The sequence below is a fragment of the Nyctereutes procyonoides genome, unplaced genomic scaffold, assembly GCF_905146905.1.
Source record: "Nyctereutes procyonoides isolate TBG_1078 unplaced genomic scaffold, NYPRO_anot_genome, whole genome shotgun sequence".
Classification (NCBI taxonomy): Eukaryota; Metazoa; Chordata; class Mammalia; order Carnivora; family Canidae; genus Nyctereutes; species Nyctereutes procyonoides.
The window spans coordinates 46380887-46398433 of record NW_026575140.1 but is presented as its reverse complement, the minus strand read 5'-3'; the positions used below and the strand labels follow the sequence as shown (position 1 = coordinate 46398433).

At 37.9% G+C, this 17547-nt stretch overlaps 1 protein-coding gene across 4 annotated transcripts; it reads left to right on the top strand.

Annotated features, from left to right (window-relative positions):
* Nucleotides 1-305: 305 nt before the first annotated feature.
* On the top strand, nucleotides 306-15357 carry SERBP1 (SERPINE1 mRNA binding protein 1). 4 transcript variants are annotated; one of them, XM_055306259.1, is made up of 8 exons: nucleotides 306-750; nucleotides 4444-4594; nucleotides 5425-5565; nucleotides 5694-5765; nucleotides 6358-6477; nucleotides 9536-9713; nucleotides 12891-13064; nucleotides 14759-15357. In XM_055306259.1, the coding sequence occupies exons 1-8, from the start codon at nucleotides 438-440 to the stop codon at nucleotides 14813-14815; spliced, it is 1206 nt and encodes a 401-aa protein (XP_055162234.1). In that variant the 5' UTR covers nucleotides 306-437; the 3' UTR covers nucleotides 14816-15357. The 4 variants fall into 4 exon arrangements, with proteins under 4 accessions (XP_055162234.1, XP_055162233.1, XP_055162236.1 ...); XM_055306258.1 differs by having other exon boundaries at nucleotides 5676-5765; XM_055306261.1 differs by having other exon boundaries at nucleotides 308-750; nucleotides 6403-6477.
* Nucleotides 15358-17547: the final 2190 nt, after the last annotated feature.

The following is a 17547-nucleotide window of genomic DNA, read 5'->3' as shown; positions in this document are numbered from 1 at the left end:
GAGACAGAGAACTTTCGCGAGCGAAAAACGCCGTCACGTTTTCCTGTTTTCGGTGTAGCTCAAGACCCAGAGAGTTTAAGGGTGGCTGGAGCAGGTGGCACGACTCCGCCCACCACCGCGCTTCCACTCCCTCTGCTAGCACGCTCCACTCCCTCCGGGAGGTCCCGCCTCTTAGGCGCGCGCGAAGAATTGTCACGCCACGCATCCTGGGAATTGTAGTCTTGGCGCCGCGGGCCGCCTCAGGAGAAGCGACTCTGGCCTACATACCCCATAGTGCCGTGCGGCGCTGGCCGCTCCCGGATGTGTGCCTGGCGCCGGAAGAGAAGCCGGCCCCCCTCTCTCGGCCCGGCCATCTTGTGGGAAGAGCTGAAGCAGGCGCTCTTGGCTCGGCGCGGCCCGCTGCAATCCGTGGAGGAACGCGCCGCCGAGCCACCATCATGCCTGGGCACTTACAGGAAGGCTTCGGCTGCGTGGTCACCAACCGATTCGACCAGTTATTTGACGACGAATCGGACCCCTTTGAGGTGTTGAAGGCAGCAGAGAACAAGAAAAAAGAAGCCGGCGGGGGCGGCGTTGGGGGCCCTGGGGCCAAGAGCGCAGCTCAGGCCGCAGCCCAGACCAACTCCAACGCGGCAGGCAAACAGCTGCGTAAAGAGTCCCAGAAAGACCGCAAGAACCCGCTGCCCCCCAACGTTGGCGTGGTTGACAAGAAAGAGGAGACGCAGCCGCCCGTGGCGCTCAAGAAAGAAGGTAAAGCTGTGGTGGAAGGTGGAGGAGCCCGGGATGGAGGGAAGGAGCGAGGGGGACTTGCGGCTACCACTTGCTTTCGGAGTTCCGAGGGCCCGCGGGAGACTTGGCCGCCGATTGCCTCCCATTTCTCCTCACGCTACAAAAGCCAGGTCCCGCGAAGGTGCCGGGAGCGTGGTAGCCCCAAGTTGAAGCCACCTGCGAGGCTCCTGGAGTCACCCCCTTCCCGCCTCATTTTCTGAGCGGAGGAGCGTGCTCCGGAGATAAGCTGCTGCTGCTCGAGCGCGCTGGCTGCCCTGGGAGGCTGTTGCCTTCCCGCCGGATTCCTTGGCGGGCAGGCGCGGCGACCGAGATCTGGGCGAGCTGGCCACTGACTGAAGCATTTGCAGTTACGGGCAAGCGTGGGGTCCACGGCCCCTTCCCACTCGGAGCTCGCTCTCGGCGTGCTGCTTTGAGGTGCGCTTGGCTTCTCTCCTGCCATCTTGTCCCACGAGGGCGCGCGGAGTACCCCCCAGTGAGACGCCGGGGGTCCGAGTGCACCTGACCTCGTTCTGGGTTCTGTGGAGTGAGCTACGGCTTCAGGTGCCCCATGTGCCTTGTAGCCCCTCTCCTCCCTTCAACTCGTAAGAACAACTAACTTGCTGGAGCGAATTAAGCTTTTGAGAAGACAGATGTGCTTACACTGTGGTAAGCAGAAGCGGGAATTCTGAACGAAGACTGGTTATTGCAGGAAATCCTGAGCTCGTCCTCTCTCCCCGACACCCCACCCCACCCCACCCCACCCCACCCCCTCACTCAATATTTCATGTGGTGGCCCGGCCGGGGCCTCGTGGTGAATTGAGTGCAGAGGCTGTCACAACGTTAGTTAGCCCCAGCAGAGCGCTTTTGAATCTGTAGCTTTTTTTCTCCACATGTGCGTGAAGCATGGTCGGGATTCATTGGCGGGTAATAGTTGTTTCCAGAGGTCACTGTAAACTTCACAGGGTTGTCTTGAGGTTGATTTCTGCATTCTCCTATTGCTGGTTTGCCTTCTGTGTGGACAAAAAAGCAAAAACAGTTGGAGGATGAAACTTGTACCCGATCAGCTCCGGAACTTTAAAGTTGCCTTTTTATGTTAAAAGTTGAAATTACCTTTTACTGCCACGTGCTCCTGAAAGAAGTTGTTTCTCATTAGTTTTAGTTGAATTTTGTAGCATGCAACTAATTTTCAGAATCACCAATTGTGTTAGGTTTTGGCTTAAGTTTGTTTGTTTTTTTTAAATACAGAACTTCTGTGATGCTTGGAATGAAGAACCTATGATGAATAAAACAAAAATAATTAATTCTTGTATCAAAATTACAGGTTGGGGAAAAGCAGAAGTTGGGAGTGTTGGAAAGCTGGGTGTACTTCATTTAGACCAAATATCTATTCAGTCATCTTAAGTTTTAAAGCAACCTGTAGCACAGCTAAATAATTATTTAATTTCTGCGTTAAGGGACACAGGCCTGTGTTAATTATTATTGCTCAAGTTTACCTCCTTGATCTCATTAATCCAAAAAAGTGCCTGAAAACGTTGAGCCTAATGTATAAATCTTAAGTGTACCAGGTAGATGTGTTTCACCCATTTTGAATGTTTAAAGCATGAAACCTGGTTTAAACCCCTCAGTTGTTTTGATCATAAAGCCCATCTTGGAGGAGGTAAGCGCTTAACCTGGGACCTAGTATTTTAAATTACAAAGGTGGAGAATTATTATATGAGTTTATAACCAGAATGGAGTTCACCATTTAGTACTCTTTCCTTGGGAAAACTTCCATATTAGCTATCAACGTCTTCCTTAGATCAGCAATACATAGCAGTCTTGCTCTTCAATTGCAGAAAACATAGTCTTAAAAATAAAAGGGAAATGTTGAATGAAAAAGATTTTTTTCAGACCCTACTACCTGTCAGTTGATGTTCGGGGCATTGGAGAAGGATAGACCTGTAAAAAGTCTCTCCACTTCGTGCAGTGGGAAAAATTGCTACCTGCTTATGTGATCTTTGCCTTTGAATATTGGTCCTGGCAAATGCTAGACATACCTTAGATACAGTATTTAACGTGATAGGAGTTTTGTCTTTTGTCCATTTGAAGAACTGACACCACAGAATGTCATCGCTAAAAATGTAGACCAAGGCGTTTTTAAATTTTGTTTTTTGTTTTTTTCCGAAGCCTGGAATTGACTGAAAATCCAGTGAGTTTGCAAGTACATACAAGTAGGTTAAGAGAAGCTTGAATTTTTAAATGTCAGTCATTGGGTGAAATTATTTAGTAAATTTTTTTAGGTTCTGTTAGCATAATAGTGAAATTGGGTGAGGAAGGAAGCCATTGTTCATTTGGGTGTGTTTGGCTTGGATATCATTGTAAGGACTGGTTCCATAGCTCCACCCCAATACACTATACCTATGACAACATTTGTTTAAGATGCCTTAAGATCTAATATTTATGGTTTATCCTGAGAGTTTATGTGGAATGGACCTTAAAATTTCATTTAACAGTTTGATATTTACCATTTGACTTTAGTTACAAGCAACTGTATGATGGGATATATACTGATGATGGGTTACTTTCTTAGAAGGAATCAGAGTGAGTCAACTTAAGATCTTGCTATAAAATCAATTCCTCAGCTGCTTTTTGACTGTGTAAGAAATTATGGTTTGGGAGTTAGAACATACCTGAAATTTTACAGTCATGAACTTATTTACTTCAGGCCAACGATAATGCATGTTGGTTGCCTTTGTGGGCCTCAGATACCAACAGGAAAAAATGATACAGGAGGAAATCAGTAAATGCATCAGCCATCACTTAGTGCCACAAGTTTCTATTGCTTAAATACTGTTTTTAAAGGGGGGTCTGTGTGTGTGTGTGTGTGTGTGTGTGTGTGTGTGTGTGTGTGTGTCTGTGTGTGGCTTTTAAAGATTCTTTTGAAACCTACCTCTTAGGGCAAAAAAAAAAAGCTCTCTAATAAACAACTGAACTATTTTCTAGTGGTTGCATAGCATTATGTTTTATTTAGTGCATGTGTATGAATATGGGTAGAAACATGTGAATACATATATAAAAACTAATAGAGGAAAACAATACTTTTTTCTGGTTAATTAGTTATTTGAAACTATGGAGATCTAACCTTCAGTGCTATTTGTTTTCCTTTCAGTTTTGTAATTTCATAGAATTATCACTTTTTACTGTAGTTTATTTCCTTCAGATCATGTAAATAGTGTGGCCTTCACTTTTTCTGAGAGTCCTTATCTGATGAGTATGTTGATTTCCTTGGGTATTACTAATGAATGGCCAGTGGTGTTAATCTTTTTTAATATCTTTAAAGCCAAAATGTATCATACACCTAAAATTCCTTAAAAGTCAGAATTTTAAATTAAGACACTGGCATCTTGTGATGGGGAATAGTGGCTACCCTGATGACTTTCAAGTCAGTTACAGGTAGGGGAGGCATGATTTGGCAAACTAAACCAAGTTTGAAACAAGTTTGTTGTCTTTAATAGGAATTTCTTAGGTACTTTGTTATATTTTATAGAGATGCCCAGTTTTTGCCTTTTTCAGCAGCAAGTGCTCCTTACTGGATTAAAAGAATGGCTTTTTTTTTTTTTTCATCTTTTAGTAGTCTGCCTAGTTTTTTTTGTTTTGCAAAAATAATTTGCTTATGCAGGTTATTTATCATTTCAGGAATAAGACGTGTTGGAAGAAGACCTGATCAACAGCTGCAGAGTGAAGGGAAAATAATTGATAGGAGACCAGAAAGGCGACCACCTCGTGAACGACGATTTGAAAAGCCACTTGAAGAAAAGGGTGAAGGAGGAGAATTTTCAGTTGATAGGCAAGATCTTTTTAATCTCTTCATGTTTTGTCAGTTTATAGAGTCATACCTTAACGCAAAGCTATAAATTGGGCATAATTAGCAAGGTAGCAGTGTGGCTGTTACATTTATCAGTTTTTCAGAGAAATATCTGAGTGGATGCATCATTGTTCCACTAAGAACGTTTTAGTATCAATTTTTTGTGTTCAGTCTTGGATTTCTTGTAATGAAACACTTCAGTTGAATGAATGGACAATTTCTTTTCCTTGTCATCCCCAGTTAGCAGGAGAGCCCTTCCTGTTGGGGAACTATTTATAGCAAAACACTACTCATATTATGCATGTTGTGTTTATTTTAATTTTGAAGTGTATTAGTGAGGTGTAGTGGTTTTACTGGATTATAACATGAATAATCATGGGAAAGTTATGGGCACTAGTAGTGAAGTTTCAGAGAAAGCAAAAATGTTCTTGTTTGGGGGGAGCTTCCTGCTCCTGATTTCTTTTATGTGTTTAGAAGTAGATTGTTTTGAGTTTTCTTTTTCTTTTAAGTTTTACTTTTTTGAGAGACGAGCAAGGGGAGAGGCACAGGGAGAAGGAGAAGCAGACTCCCTGCTGAGCAGGGAGCCCACCCAACACAGGGTTCCATCCCAGGACTCTGGGATCATGAGCTGAAGGCAGATGCTCAAAGGACTGAACCGCCCAGGCTCCCCTGTTTTAAATTTTCTAAAACATGTGTTTAACTGTTAATTATTAGCCAGTAAATATGTTTTTACATTTGAGCCTTTGGATGCATTTTCTCTTTTTTCCCCCCCTTCCTGAAAACCTTGGAAATATATCTTTTATTTGTTATAGACCGATTATTGACCGGCCTATTCGAGGCCGTGGTGGCCTTGGAAGAGGTCGAGGAGGCCGCGGACGTGGAATGGGCCGAGGAGATGGATTTGATTCTCGTGGCAAACGTGAATTTGATAGGCATAGTGGAAGTGATAGATCGTAAGTCTTATATTGGTTTTTATTGTTTTTACATTGGAATTTACTTCTTTAATAAAACAAAATTTGAGTTTCTAGAATTAAAGAGTATTATGTTAACTCAGTTTTGTTAGTTCTTTTTCACATTACAGTGGCCTGAAGCATGAGGACAAACGTGGAGGTAGCGGATCTCACAACTGGGGAACTGTCAAAGATGAATTAACGTTGGTATTCTGATTTTTCTGAATAAATAACTTTTAAATAAGATTGATTCTATGCTTTATTAGAGTTTTAGAGTTTAACCATAACTCTTATATTTTACTTGTCCCCAGGACAAGAACAAATGCTCTCATCTCAGAGCTACTTCCTTATAATACCTTGTTGGATATGTTTGAGTACAATATGTCATATGACAAATTTTTCTACATTACGATACACATGAATTTTTCTTTTCATATGGCTATATAGCTTTTCCTGAAACCTTACAATTTAAGTTATTTGGGTATTCTGATTCTCTGTGTGCTTTTAGTAGTTCCTATTGTAGCAATTGGCCCTATGGTCATTAGAAGAATTTGATAGGCTGGGGAAGTTTTGTTTTAGAGGAAGCTACTCTGTCCTGCTACTTTCTAAATCAAATACTTGAACTATAGTTTGGATCAGAATGTATTTTTAAATTATTTTTTCTTAGAGGTCTACTGGGAAGTAAGTTTAGTAAGAAAAGGGTCTTAGGGAATGTGAGGATTTTAAATATGTAAAAAGAATCCTTAAGCTACATGTAAATGGACCTAGCTGCTTTTCTCTTTCTTTTTTCCTTAGAGAGTCCCCAAAATACATTCAGAAACAAATATCTTATAATTGCAGTGACTTGGATCAATCAAATGTGACTGAGGAAACACCTGAAGGTGAAGAACATCCAGTTGCAGACACTGAAAATAAGTAAGTGGTTTTACGGGTAGTGGTTTTATGTATGGTTTTACTCCATAGCATTGGAAGTAGTTTGGGTTTTTACCAAGAAAATAACATAGATTTAATGCTATTATTTGGTGTCTTTTAACATGAGACTTGTACCCCTATTCCTCAAATAGTATCTATTTAGAGGAGTGCTTTACACATTCAGTTTATTGGGCTATGTAACGGTTTGAAAAATAGAATGGTTATTTCTATTTGAAAATACCATTGTTATCTCTGAAAAGATAAGGAATACATATTTAAGTGTGATACCTGTTTGCCATAAGAACAAAAATTAACTATTTAACCTGAGAATTGGGAGTAAGAATAAGTTGTCCTGCATTTTACTTAGCTATACTTTACTTGGTAGAGAAGTTGTAATGAATAATCCTGGTGACGATGGCTGTCCAGACTCTGAATAAGTGGGAACTAGAAGCTGAAGTTGGGGATTTCTAAAAATGTGACCAAATGGTTGACATAAGAGAAATTATAGTATTTATTTATTTAAAGGTTTTATTTATGTATTGTATGTATGTATGTATTTATTTATTTGTTTATTTATGTGGGGGGGGCAGAGACATAGGCAGAGGGAGACGCAGACTCCCCGCAGGGGAGCCCAATGCAGCGCTCTATCCCAGGACCCCAGGATCACACCCTGAGCCAAAGACAGACACTAACCGCTGAGCTACCCAGGCATCCCCTTAAGCAGCCAGGTGTCCAGAGAAATTATAGTATTTAGAATACATAGTTCAAAGTCCTTTGAACTTTATATAAATTCTATTCTGAGACAGTTTAAACCAGAAGATGTGACCTTTTTAAAATTTCTCTGGAATTTTTTTTCTTTCCATCAACATAGAATTTGGAACATAGCATTATTGGCTTGTTTTAAAATGTATGGGGAGAGCAAAAGGCCAGAACATGTTATCAATTCACTGGCTTTTCTTTTCTTAATCCTTTTCATTTCCTGAGTTTTTAGGTATAAGATTTGGTTTTGAAGTTTCTATTCAAGGGTGGAAGACTTGTAATGATACAAATTATTCTGGTAGAAGTGATTTAATGCCTTCCTCTAGTTTCCATCAACCCAGGCAGAAATTCTATGCCAGTCATTTCTTACAGTATTATGGTTTAAAGTATTGAATTACCAGTTATTGAGGGCCTGTAACTCTTAACTGGAGGATATTTAAATTAGGGGATTCTTTGCTTTTTCTCCAAGAATTACTCCTACAGTGAACCATTACTGGTAATAGTATCATATTCCATTCAGTTGGTTTGTTGAAAGAAGGAATAGTAATTGATTTACTATTAGAGTAGATAAAAATATATGGTATTAAGTATATGTTGAACTTGGGGTAATATAAATTCATTTATATAAAACAGTATGAAATCATAATTTTTAGTGGTAATGAAATTGTGATAGGTGACTGAAATGAACCTTAATATAAGTACTTAACAATGCCCAACACAACTGTTCCTTTAACAAAGCCCATGTTTAAGTGACCTTAAGAGTGATTTGCAAAGATTATAGCTGTTTATCAGAAGAAATGATATATATTGACAGTGTATTACAAACAAATCCTTCATTCATTTCAGGAATGAAATAGGGGTTTTTAAGCTAAAGACCAAGGTGATATTAGAGCAGTCTCTAGTCTTATTCCAGGGTAGGGGAGAATGCAAATATAGCGTTGCATCTTGCATGTGAGCGCATAGATTTAAGAAGCACAGGATGACTTTGATTAACTCCCTTATATATAGTTTCCAGGACTTCTGTTTTATTTCATTTGATCCTTACAACCTCTGAAGGTAGGTGTTGTGGTTTCATGATGTGGTAAAGGTATGCCAAGTTCTATTCTTGGCTGTGTCATGACTTGGGAGTAAGTAGGACCTTTTCTTGATCTTTAGTTTTCTCATTTGTAAAGTGACAGAGTTGGACTTGATAGTCAAGATCTTTTTTTTTTTTTTTTTTTTTAAGATTTTATTTATTTATTCATGAGACACACACACACACAGAGAGAGAGAGACACACACAGGCAGAGGGAGAAGCAGGCTTCCTGTGGGTAACCCAATGCGGGACTTGATCCTGGAACCCCGGGATCATGCCCTGGCCAAATGCAGATGCTCAACCTCTGAGCCACCCAGGAGTCCCAAGATCTCATTAGTAAAATGTAAACTTGGTATAGGAAGTTTTAAGATAGAATTTGTCAAATGGTGAAGAGTAGAGTGGAAGGCAGATATTTGAGCTCTAAGGCTAACCGAATCACCTGCTATCTTTGGAAGGAATCAGAGCTCCCAAAATAGCAAACAACTTGTTTGGTGACAATTGCAAGTTGAGATTAGACTAAAATAATGAATTCCTAGGCCCATGCTTTGTTTTTATAAATAGGGAAAAGGATAGTGTATAATAGTTATATCCTGAGACTTGTATTTGGAAATAACTAATTTAATATTCAGTACTGAAACTGCTGTGTTTTGTGGAGGGTTCCAAAACCAGTGAAACCACAGCCTCTCCTGTCCATATACAGGTTGGTTGAAAGTTTGGAGAACATAGGATTTTGGATTTGTGGGAACCTGGCTTTTAAAATTGTTTGCTGTTAAATGTTGATAAAAGCTAGAGGAACAGTTCTTTCATACTCTAAAATATGGATTTTGGTTGTTCACAAGTGTCCTAGATGATTGCCTTTATTTTTGTTACATGTGTTTTAGGAGAAGCTAGGTCATCTGTTAATCACATAAGGATACAGTTTTAAAGTAGTGTGATTTTAAGAAATGTATATTTTGGATAAAGACAGATTATTACCGATAGTTGATCATTTCATAGTTTATGAAGTTGAATTGTATATTCCTCAGTTATCCATGCTTTCACAATTCAACAAGCACTGAATTTCTAGCCTCTACCAAGTTATGTGTTAACCATTGGGTGACAAGACTGGTATCCTCTTGTTCTTGGATAATCTTTTAAAGATTACCGAGCCAAGATTAACTTCTTCCTTTTGATCGTAAGTTAAGATTTTATCAGCCCCTTACCGCTATAAAACACGTTTTTTCGCAGGGAGAACGAAGTTGAAGAAGTAAAGGAAGAGGGTCCAAAAGAAATGACTTTGGATGAGTGGAAAGCTATTCAAAATAAGGATCGGGCAAAAGTAGAATTTAATATCCGAAAACCAAATGAAGGTGCTGATGGGCAGTGGAAGAAGGGATTTGTTCTTCATAAATCAAAGAGTGAAGAGGTAAAATTTGTGATGTCTGAAAATGTTCAGATGTTTATTGAATGGTATTTATACTTTTTCAAAACATGGCTAATCTGTTTATAAAGAATAAAAGCTTTACATAGGATCATTTGGGGTAGATAAGTTGTTCAAAAAGGAAATAAACTGCATTACCATATATTTCAAGAAAGGTAGTCCTTCAGTCAGTAATGTATTTAATGTGGTGGTTTTATTGTTTTTTTCTAGAAAGCAATCAGGTGTTTATCATATAGTTACTAGTGTTTTAGAAATAAGGTAGGTCTTTTCAAAGTTGTGATAATATTTTTTAAAATCTTGCCTAACTGAATTGTTGAAAGGTTTGCATTTTCCTATGGTTTAACCTAAGACCGTAGCTTCATCAGTATTCAGTTTTTCAAACTCTCTGCCTTTGTCATTTATAATGATCAAGACTCTTTAATAAATGATGCTGTACTTATTGAGGACTGATGTCTTACAAGAACCAGCAAAGTAATTTACTAATGAAAATACTTGAGAAAGGTATGTTTGTGGTTTTTGATTGGGTAACAATCCCTGGAGCATGTTATTAGAGGAAAGTCCCACTGCTACATCATTTAAGGCTTATGCAAGTAGGATATTCTAATCATAAAGTTAAATTGAAATGTTACTAAGGCAGTGTAATTAAAAGATTCAATGAGATATTGCGTCTTCATTTTCTAAACAAATAGCTGTGAAACAAACTTGGAACATTGTAAAATAAAATTAAAGTTGAGACACGGTTTAGAAATGATTTTTGATTTTTTAACAACATTGACTCCATAAAATAATATAAACAGGGATATGTTGTAAAGTGCGAAGTCGTGTCGGAAAAGACATTTTGCTTCATTTGAATGCTTTTGCTTATTTAAAAAAACTTTTTTTTTAAATAATTCTTGCAGATAAAGTTGTGTATCTGGGTTAAAGTATTCCTGATTAAAGAAACAATGAAAATTCATCTTGGGGAGATTGTTAATTTGTAGTAATGATTAAACTGCTTAGGTTAATATGGAAAAGATTTACTTAAGGTACCTTTGGCATAATTTGTAACTTTTTTGAGGTCCTGACAACTTTTCTCCAAAACAAGACACATACACAAAATACTGATAGATTTTTCTTGATTCGTTAATTACTCTGAAGTCTCTTCATGCATTTTGTAGACAACAGGTTAGGTATCATATTTTTACATTGAGCTCAGAAATAACTGTTATATATAATTAAAAAGTTTTAAAATTAAAATGTGAAATTGATTATGAATAACTGAATTAGGGTATTAATTGACAGAGCTGAAGCCAAAGCTCTTATTTCCTGATTATCATTCACTGCTCTAGAAAAAAAAACTTTGCAGATTTATCCTACTAGCTGTCTTAAAGGGATGTTCACCAACATTTAAACTTCCTCTATATTATTGTAATAAAACCATTGAGGTGTTTCAGTAGTATATCAATTAGGCTTTTTTGCTTCTGTTTCCTAGAAACTTAAATGCTTCTAATTAATGAATTGATAATATTGTTTTTGCAATAGCAAACAATTAGTATGTATAATTGACCTTGCAGGTTTTCTGGATTTACATTTAAACATTAATTTAAAATTGATAATGTGTGTGTGTGTGTGTGTGTATAAAGATCTTATTTATTTATTCATGAGACACACACAGAGGCAGAGACACAGGCAGAGGGAGAAGCAGGCCCCGTGCAGGAAGCCCATTGTGGGACTCGATCCCGGGTCTCCAGGATCAGGCCCTGAGCTGAATGTGGTGCTAAACTGCTGAGCCACCCGGGCTGCCCTAATGTTGATATTTTAAGAAGAACCGTCTACTGCCTTTAGATTGGCTTAGCACTAAGGAATGGCAATTAATTTGGATATTAGACAAAGGAGCGAAGACGCAGATATAAAATTCATTGGTACTTAGAGTGGTAAGTTTATTAACAGTTGTGGTGTTACAGGATTTAAAAAGAACAAAATGTTCATTATTCCTTCAGAAAAGGATTGTACCTGCATTTAGAAAAACTAAAACACGCTCCAAAGTAGTATAAGAAAAGTTTGGAACTAGAAGGTGAAAATTTATTCATTCCAAACATACAGGAAGAAATTAGGAATTAAGCAGTGTAAAATTGTCTGGCTTTTTTGTTTTTTTACAGAGTGGGTGGTATACCTTATATATAAATACAAAGGAGGACCTGGATTTCACAAATATGTTGACATTAAGGTTACCTGGCTATATTTATGGCTTGGATTTATTTGTGCTTATAGCTTTTCAAGGTTCCCTGATTTCACTTTTTTTTTTTTTTTAAATTTTATTTATGATAGTCACAGAGAGAGAGAGAGAGAGGCAGAGACACAGGCAGAGGGAGAAGCAGGCTCCATGCACCGGGAGCCTGATGTGGGACTCGATCCCGGATCTCCAGGATCGCGCCCTGGGCCAAAGGCAGGCGCCAAACCGCTGCGCCACCCAGGGATCCCCTGATTTCACTTTTGAGTCTGTAGTTCTGCAGTTTTCCCAAGTCAGACTTGGAAGAGTACAGAGCCAGAATTTTCTTTAAAACTCGAAAAGTGATTTAGTATTAATCACTGATACAGACCTCCCATGCAATCTATTCAAAAGTCTTCATCAGGGGTTCACATTGGAATCTAATCTGAAGGACATATTTAAAATGTACTTACTCAAACTTCACTAAAGATTATGATTTGGTAGGTTTCAAATGGGCCCTAGAGACTTGAGTGGTTGTGATTACATACCTCTGATCAAGACTTGCCAATATCACATGTAGTTTATAAAGTTAAGAGAAAAGTGAAAGGATCACAGCTGATCTCCAAGTTTACATATTATCTGTAGTGGCATTGATATTTTTTAATTATCATTTGTTGTTGTATTTGTTCACAAAGTACAGATTGGATTTTTGGTCTTTTTTTTTTTTTTTTTAAAGATTTTATTTATCCATGAGAGACACAGGCAGAGGGAGAAGCAAGCTCTTTGCAGGGAGCCTGATGTGGGACTCGATCCCGGGACCCCAAGATCACGCGCTGGGCCAAAGGCAGACACTGAACCACTGAGCCACCCAGGGAATCCCGATTCTTGGTCTTTTTAAGAGAGAGCTCAATAATTAGAAATTTGCAGTGTTGCTTTCCTGTTAATCACCCCATGACCTACTCTTAAATTTTTAGGCTCATGCTGAAGATTCGGTTATGGACCATCATTTCCGGAAGCCAGCAAATGATATAACGTCTCAGCTGGAGATCAATTTTGGAGACCTTGGCCGCCCAGGACGTGGTGGCAGGGGAGGACGAGGTGGCCGTGGGCGTGGTGGACGTCCAAACCGTGGCAGCAGAACTGACAAGGTAATTTTAAGAATTCTTTTTAAAGTAATTTGAGGACCTCTTTTGGTAAATCAGTGCCCTGGGTCCTTTTGGGGCTAGGATTAGAAGGAAGAAGTAGTTAGATACACCTTCAAGAAATTACATTTTAGGCTGTATTTTTGCTTAAAAGCACTTAAATTGACTGAATAGTGCTGCTAGTAAAGTTAAATTTTCACTTTTTTGAGTATTTGGTGCTGGTCGTGGTGTGCTAGGTATTTTATGTACTATGGCATTTCATTCTTGTTACTACATTGATATCCCCATTTTACAGAAGAGGAAATTTAGGTACAGGGAACCAAGTTAATTTGAGCTTTAGCTAAAGTCTACTTGAAATGCCAGCTACCTCCTTTGCCTTGACTCTTGGCTACATTTTTGAGTATCAGTGTAGCATTTGTGTGCATAATTGTGTGACACTAACCGGATGATTATTGACAGTTTTTCTAGATTATTATTTTTTGTTTTAGAAAAAACTAGACTGCAGTGTTGAGAGCTGGGATTCATTTTTGTCCTCTTTATTATAATTTAATGCCTCATACAGTGTATATGACAGGTTCTTAAATATTTTGATAGAAGACCTAGTGATTGATAAATTTTTACTCTGATCATTTGATGCCAAAGTATATGCTGTTAATGACTGAAATTAAAGTATGAGCAGTAACCTTTGCGTTAGGTTATTAATTCATGGTCTCTGTCTGGCTAGGAAACCAGTGACGTCCTCCTGAATTCTCAACCCCCGATATGCAAATTGGGGACCTGATTGAATCTGTCAGTGTATTATAGTGGTAGCTTAATATCATAGAATGGTCACCGGTAATAATGGAGTGATTTCTTTTTCTTCATCTGAACATTAGGCTTTTTAAAGGGTCAATGTTGTGTGTATGGATCTTTTAATACATTTTTGTTGTTACTTGTTCTTTGATTGTAAATAGCAGTTGGGTCCCTTCCTAACATTGATGAATGAATCATTATATATAATAGGTTTCTTAGGCTGCTTTCAGATTGATGCCTTTCTTATTTAGCAAGTGAGGAGAATAAAATACTAAAAAAGGATCCCCATACATACGTCATGTGAATCTACCTGTGTGATTTATTAGAAAATTAAACCCACGATGTTATTAAAGAATTTTCCTAGTTTTTTTTATTTTTTTTAAGATTTTATTTATTTATTCATGAGAGATAGAGGCAGAGACACAGGCAGAGGGAGAAGCAGGCTCCATGCAGGGAGCCTGCCCGTGGGTCTTGATCCTGGGACTCCAGGACCATGCCCTGAGCCAAAGGCAGTGCTAAACTGCTGAGCCACCCAGACCCCCCCCCCCGCCCTTTAAAAAAAAGATTTTACTTATTTATTCGAGAGAGGCAGAGACCTAGGCAGAGGAAGAAGCAGGCTCCATGTAGGGAGCCCAATGTGGGACTCCCATCCCGGGACTCCAGGATCATGCCCTGGGGTGAAAGCAGGCTCTACACCGCTGAGCCACCCAGGCATCCCGTCCTAGGTTTTGATAGACATTCAGGACAAGACTCATTGCAAATATTTATGGTCCTGATCCCTAACAGTAAAGCTTTGACACATTTTTACATAGTACTTAATGTCAAGATTTTTAGAGTTATATGCCTAAATGTAGACACTAGTAATCCAAGATTTGAGAATTGTTAATTTTGATTTGTTTCTTTTTCAGTCAAGTGCTTCTGCTCCTGATGTAGATGACCCTGAGGCATTCCCAGCTCTGGCTTAACTGGATGCCATAAGACAACCCTGGTTCCTTTGTGGACCCATCCCATCTGAGGTTTTGCATGCTTAAGGATCCCAAACGACTTAAGAATTTAAAAAAAAAAAAAAAAAAGACTGTCATTCATACCATTCACACCTAAAGACTGAATTTTATCTGTTTTGAAAATGAACTTCTCTCGCTACACAGAAGTAACAATATGGTAGTCAGTTTTGTATTTAGAAATGTATTGGTAGCAGGGATGTTTTCATAATTTTCAGAGATTATGCATTCTTCATGAATACTTTTGTATTGCTGCTTGCAAATATGCATTTCCAAACTTGAAATATAGGTGTGAACAGTGTGTACCAGTTTAAAGCTTTCACTTCATTTGTGTTTTTTAATTAAGGATTTAGATGTTCTCCCAATTACAAACTGGTTTTAAATATTGGACATAATATCAGTTTTAATACCTGCTTTGCATTTTCACACATGGTCAGCTGGGTCATGTAAACTTTGATTTGTCAAATTTTATGCTGTGTGGAATACTAATACTATATGTATTTTAACTTAGTTTTAATATTTTCATTTCTGGGGAAATCTTTTTCACTTCTCATGATAGCTGTTATATATGCTAAATCTTTATATACAGAAATATCAGTACTTGAACAAATTCAAAGCACATTGGTTTATTAACCCTTGCTCTTGCATGGTTCATTAGATTCAAATTTATAATTGACTCACAATTTCAACTATATTTACTTTTAAAATGCGTGACTTTCCCATTTTAAAAACCAGACTAGACACCTTATTGTTGAAAATTTAAGCTACTTATTGTTGATACACATCCTATCAAGTGAAGTAGTTTTATGGGTGTTGGGATTTTTTTTCCTCCAAAGGGTGGGTGGAACAAGTTGATTTGGCTACTGCATAATATTTAAACTTGTGTAAAATAAGTGTCTGGCCACTCAGTATGATTTGTGTGTGTGGAAGGTCCCAAATCAAAATTGTTCTTCCATAATCAATAACCCTTAAACCTTTCCTTTTCCTAAAGAAACCAAAGGGCACTGGTTTGTATGGTAAGATGGGGGAGTATGTTAATTTTTAGAATTTGGAAAGCAGACAGCTTTACTTTATAAGGTTGGAACAGCAGCACCATCCATGAAATATACCAAAAATTTTACTGTTTCTGAATTTCCTATATTGCTATTAATTTTGGTCTTAAGTTGATAGAAGACTGTTCCACAGAAAGTGATAAGTATCTTTGACCTCTTCCTCCATTAGAAAATTAGATTAATGAATTCCTTAAATGGGAGCATCACCACTTACTAAAGCATACATGGAGAGAATTATCAACAGATTTTTTAGGATCTTTTTTTTTTTTTACTCTTATGCCACATTTATTAGTAAACAGGAAAGGAATTTTCATGTACAGTTTTAAAGATCTTTTGTCACTCAGTATTTTCTACCTGTGTATGGTAATGTCCAGTTTTAAAATATTGAAGATCTTAAATCATAAAATGTCTGCTATTTAGCTGATTCATTCTCCCATATACTCCTAAAAGAAATTGTACAGTACAAGAGTTAATTCATTTGGATTAGATTTATAAATCTAGTTACCTGCTGGTTGGACATCTTAGGAAGGAGGTAATTGGTTTTTAATGATGGATAAACTTTTGTGCTGGTGTTTTGGATCTTATGCTGAGCATGTTCTGCACTGGTGCTAATGTCTAATATAATTTTATATTTACAAACATACCTGCTACCCAGAGGCAAGTATTAATTTAGTCCATATGGACTATTGACCCCTCTTGAGATTGCAACATACACTCCTAAATCATTGTGGTTAGACTTGCAAGTATCTTAACTTGTTTCTGGACATGTAACGTGTTTATAAGCCTCTTGATTTTTAGCAACATATAGAAAACACCTATTAAAAACACTTCACAAGTTCTACTTAGTGTCAGCCATTGCTGGCATTCTGTCTCTAGAGAATACAGCAATATCTGGTATGTTGCAAGCTTTCAAGATAGCCTCAACTTTAAAAAGTTGGTCCATTAGTTGTATCTGATGGATGTAAATTTGCCTCCTAGTTCACTTTGTGTCAAGAGCTAAAACTGTGAACCTAACTTTCTCTTATTGGTGGGTAATAACTGAAAATAAAGATTTTATTTTCATGCTCACTTCTTAAAAATCATGAAAACAATCAAATAGGAACCCATATATCGTCACGTTTTCTGACGTGTGTGTGCACTCCAAGGTAATCATATTTCACCCCCCCCCCGCCCCTTATATTTAGCGTTTGTCTGTGTGGGGTTTTTGTTAAACCAGGCCATCAGATCACATTTGGAAGGGATGATACCTACTACAATTAGAAAGTTGAATTTTTAACTTGTAAAATGAATTTCAAGGACTGACATGGCAATTGGCATTTCTTAGTAATTTACATAAGTGGTAAGGTTAATCATACTGAATGCCACTCTTTTTTAAAATAATATAATACTAAAAAAAATCCGTTAATACATATCTCTAAATAATCGTAGCTGATATAATGTTTTAGTGAACACTTATTTTTGATGCTTTTACATAGGAATAATGCCAGAGTTCATATTCATTAAGACATTTTCAGTTTGCATTGAAATGATTGGGATCTAGTTTCTCATTTAGTTGTCTTTGGAGACCTGTGTGGAATCAGGAAAGATTTTTAAATGTGCCGTAGGTATTATATATCTAGTTATTTTACTGTATTTTAAACTGGA

Excerpts from the sequence above, each read along its gene's own strand:
- SERBP1 (XM_055306258.1), top strand. The coding sequence starts at position 438 with ATGCCTGGGCACTTACAGGAAGGCTTCGGCTGCGTGGTCACCAACCGA. Across the intron at positions 5,766-6,357 it reads ACTGTCAAAGATGAATTAAC|AGAGTCCCCAAAATACATTC; the intron begins GTTGGTATTCTG and ends TTTTTTCCTTAG. Across the intron at positions 9,714-12,890 it reads ATAAATCAAAGAGTGAAGAG|GCTCATGCTGAAGATTCGGT; the intron begins GTAAAATTTGTG and ends TTAAATTTTTAG.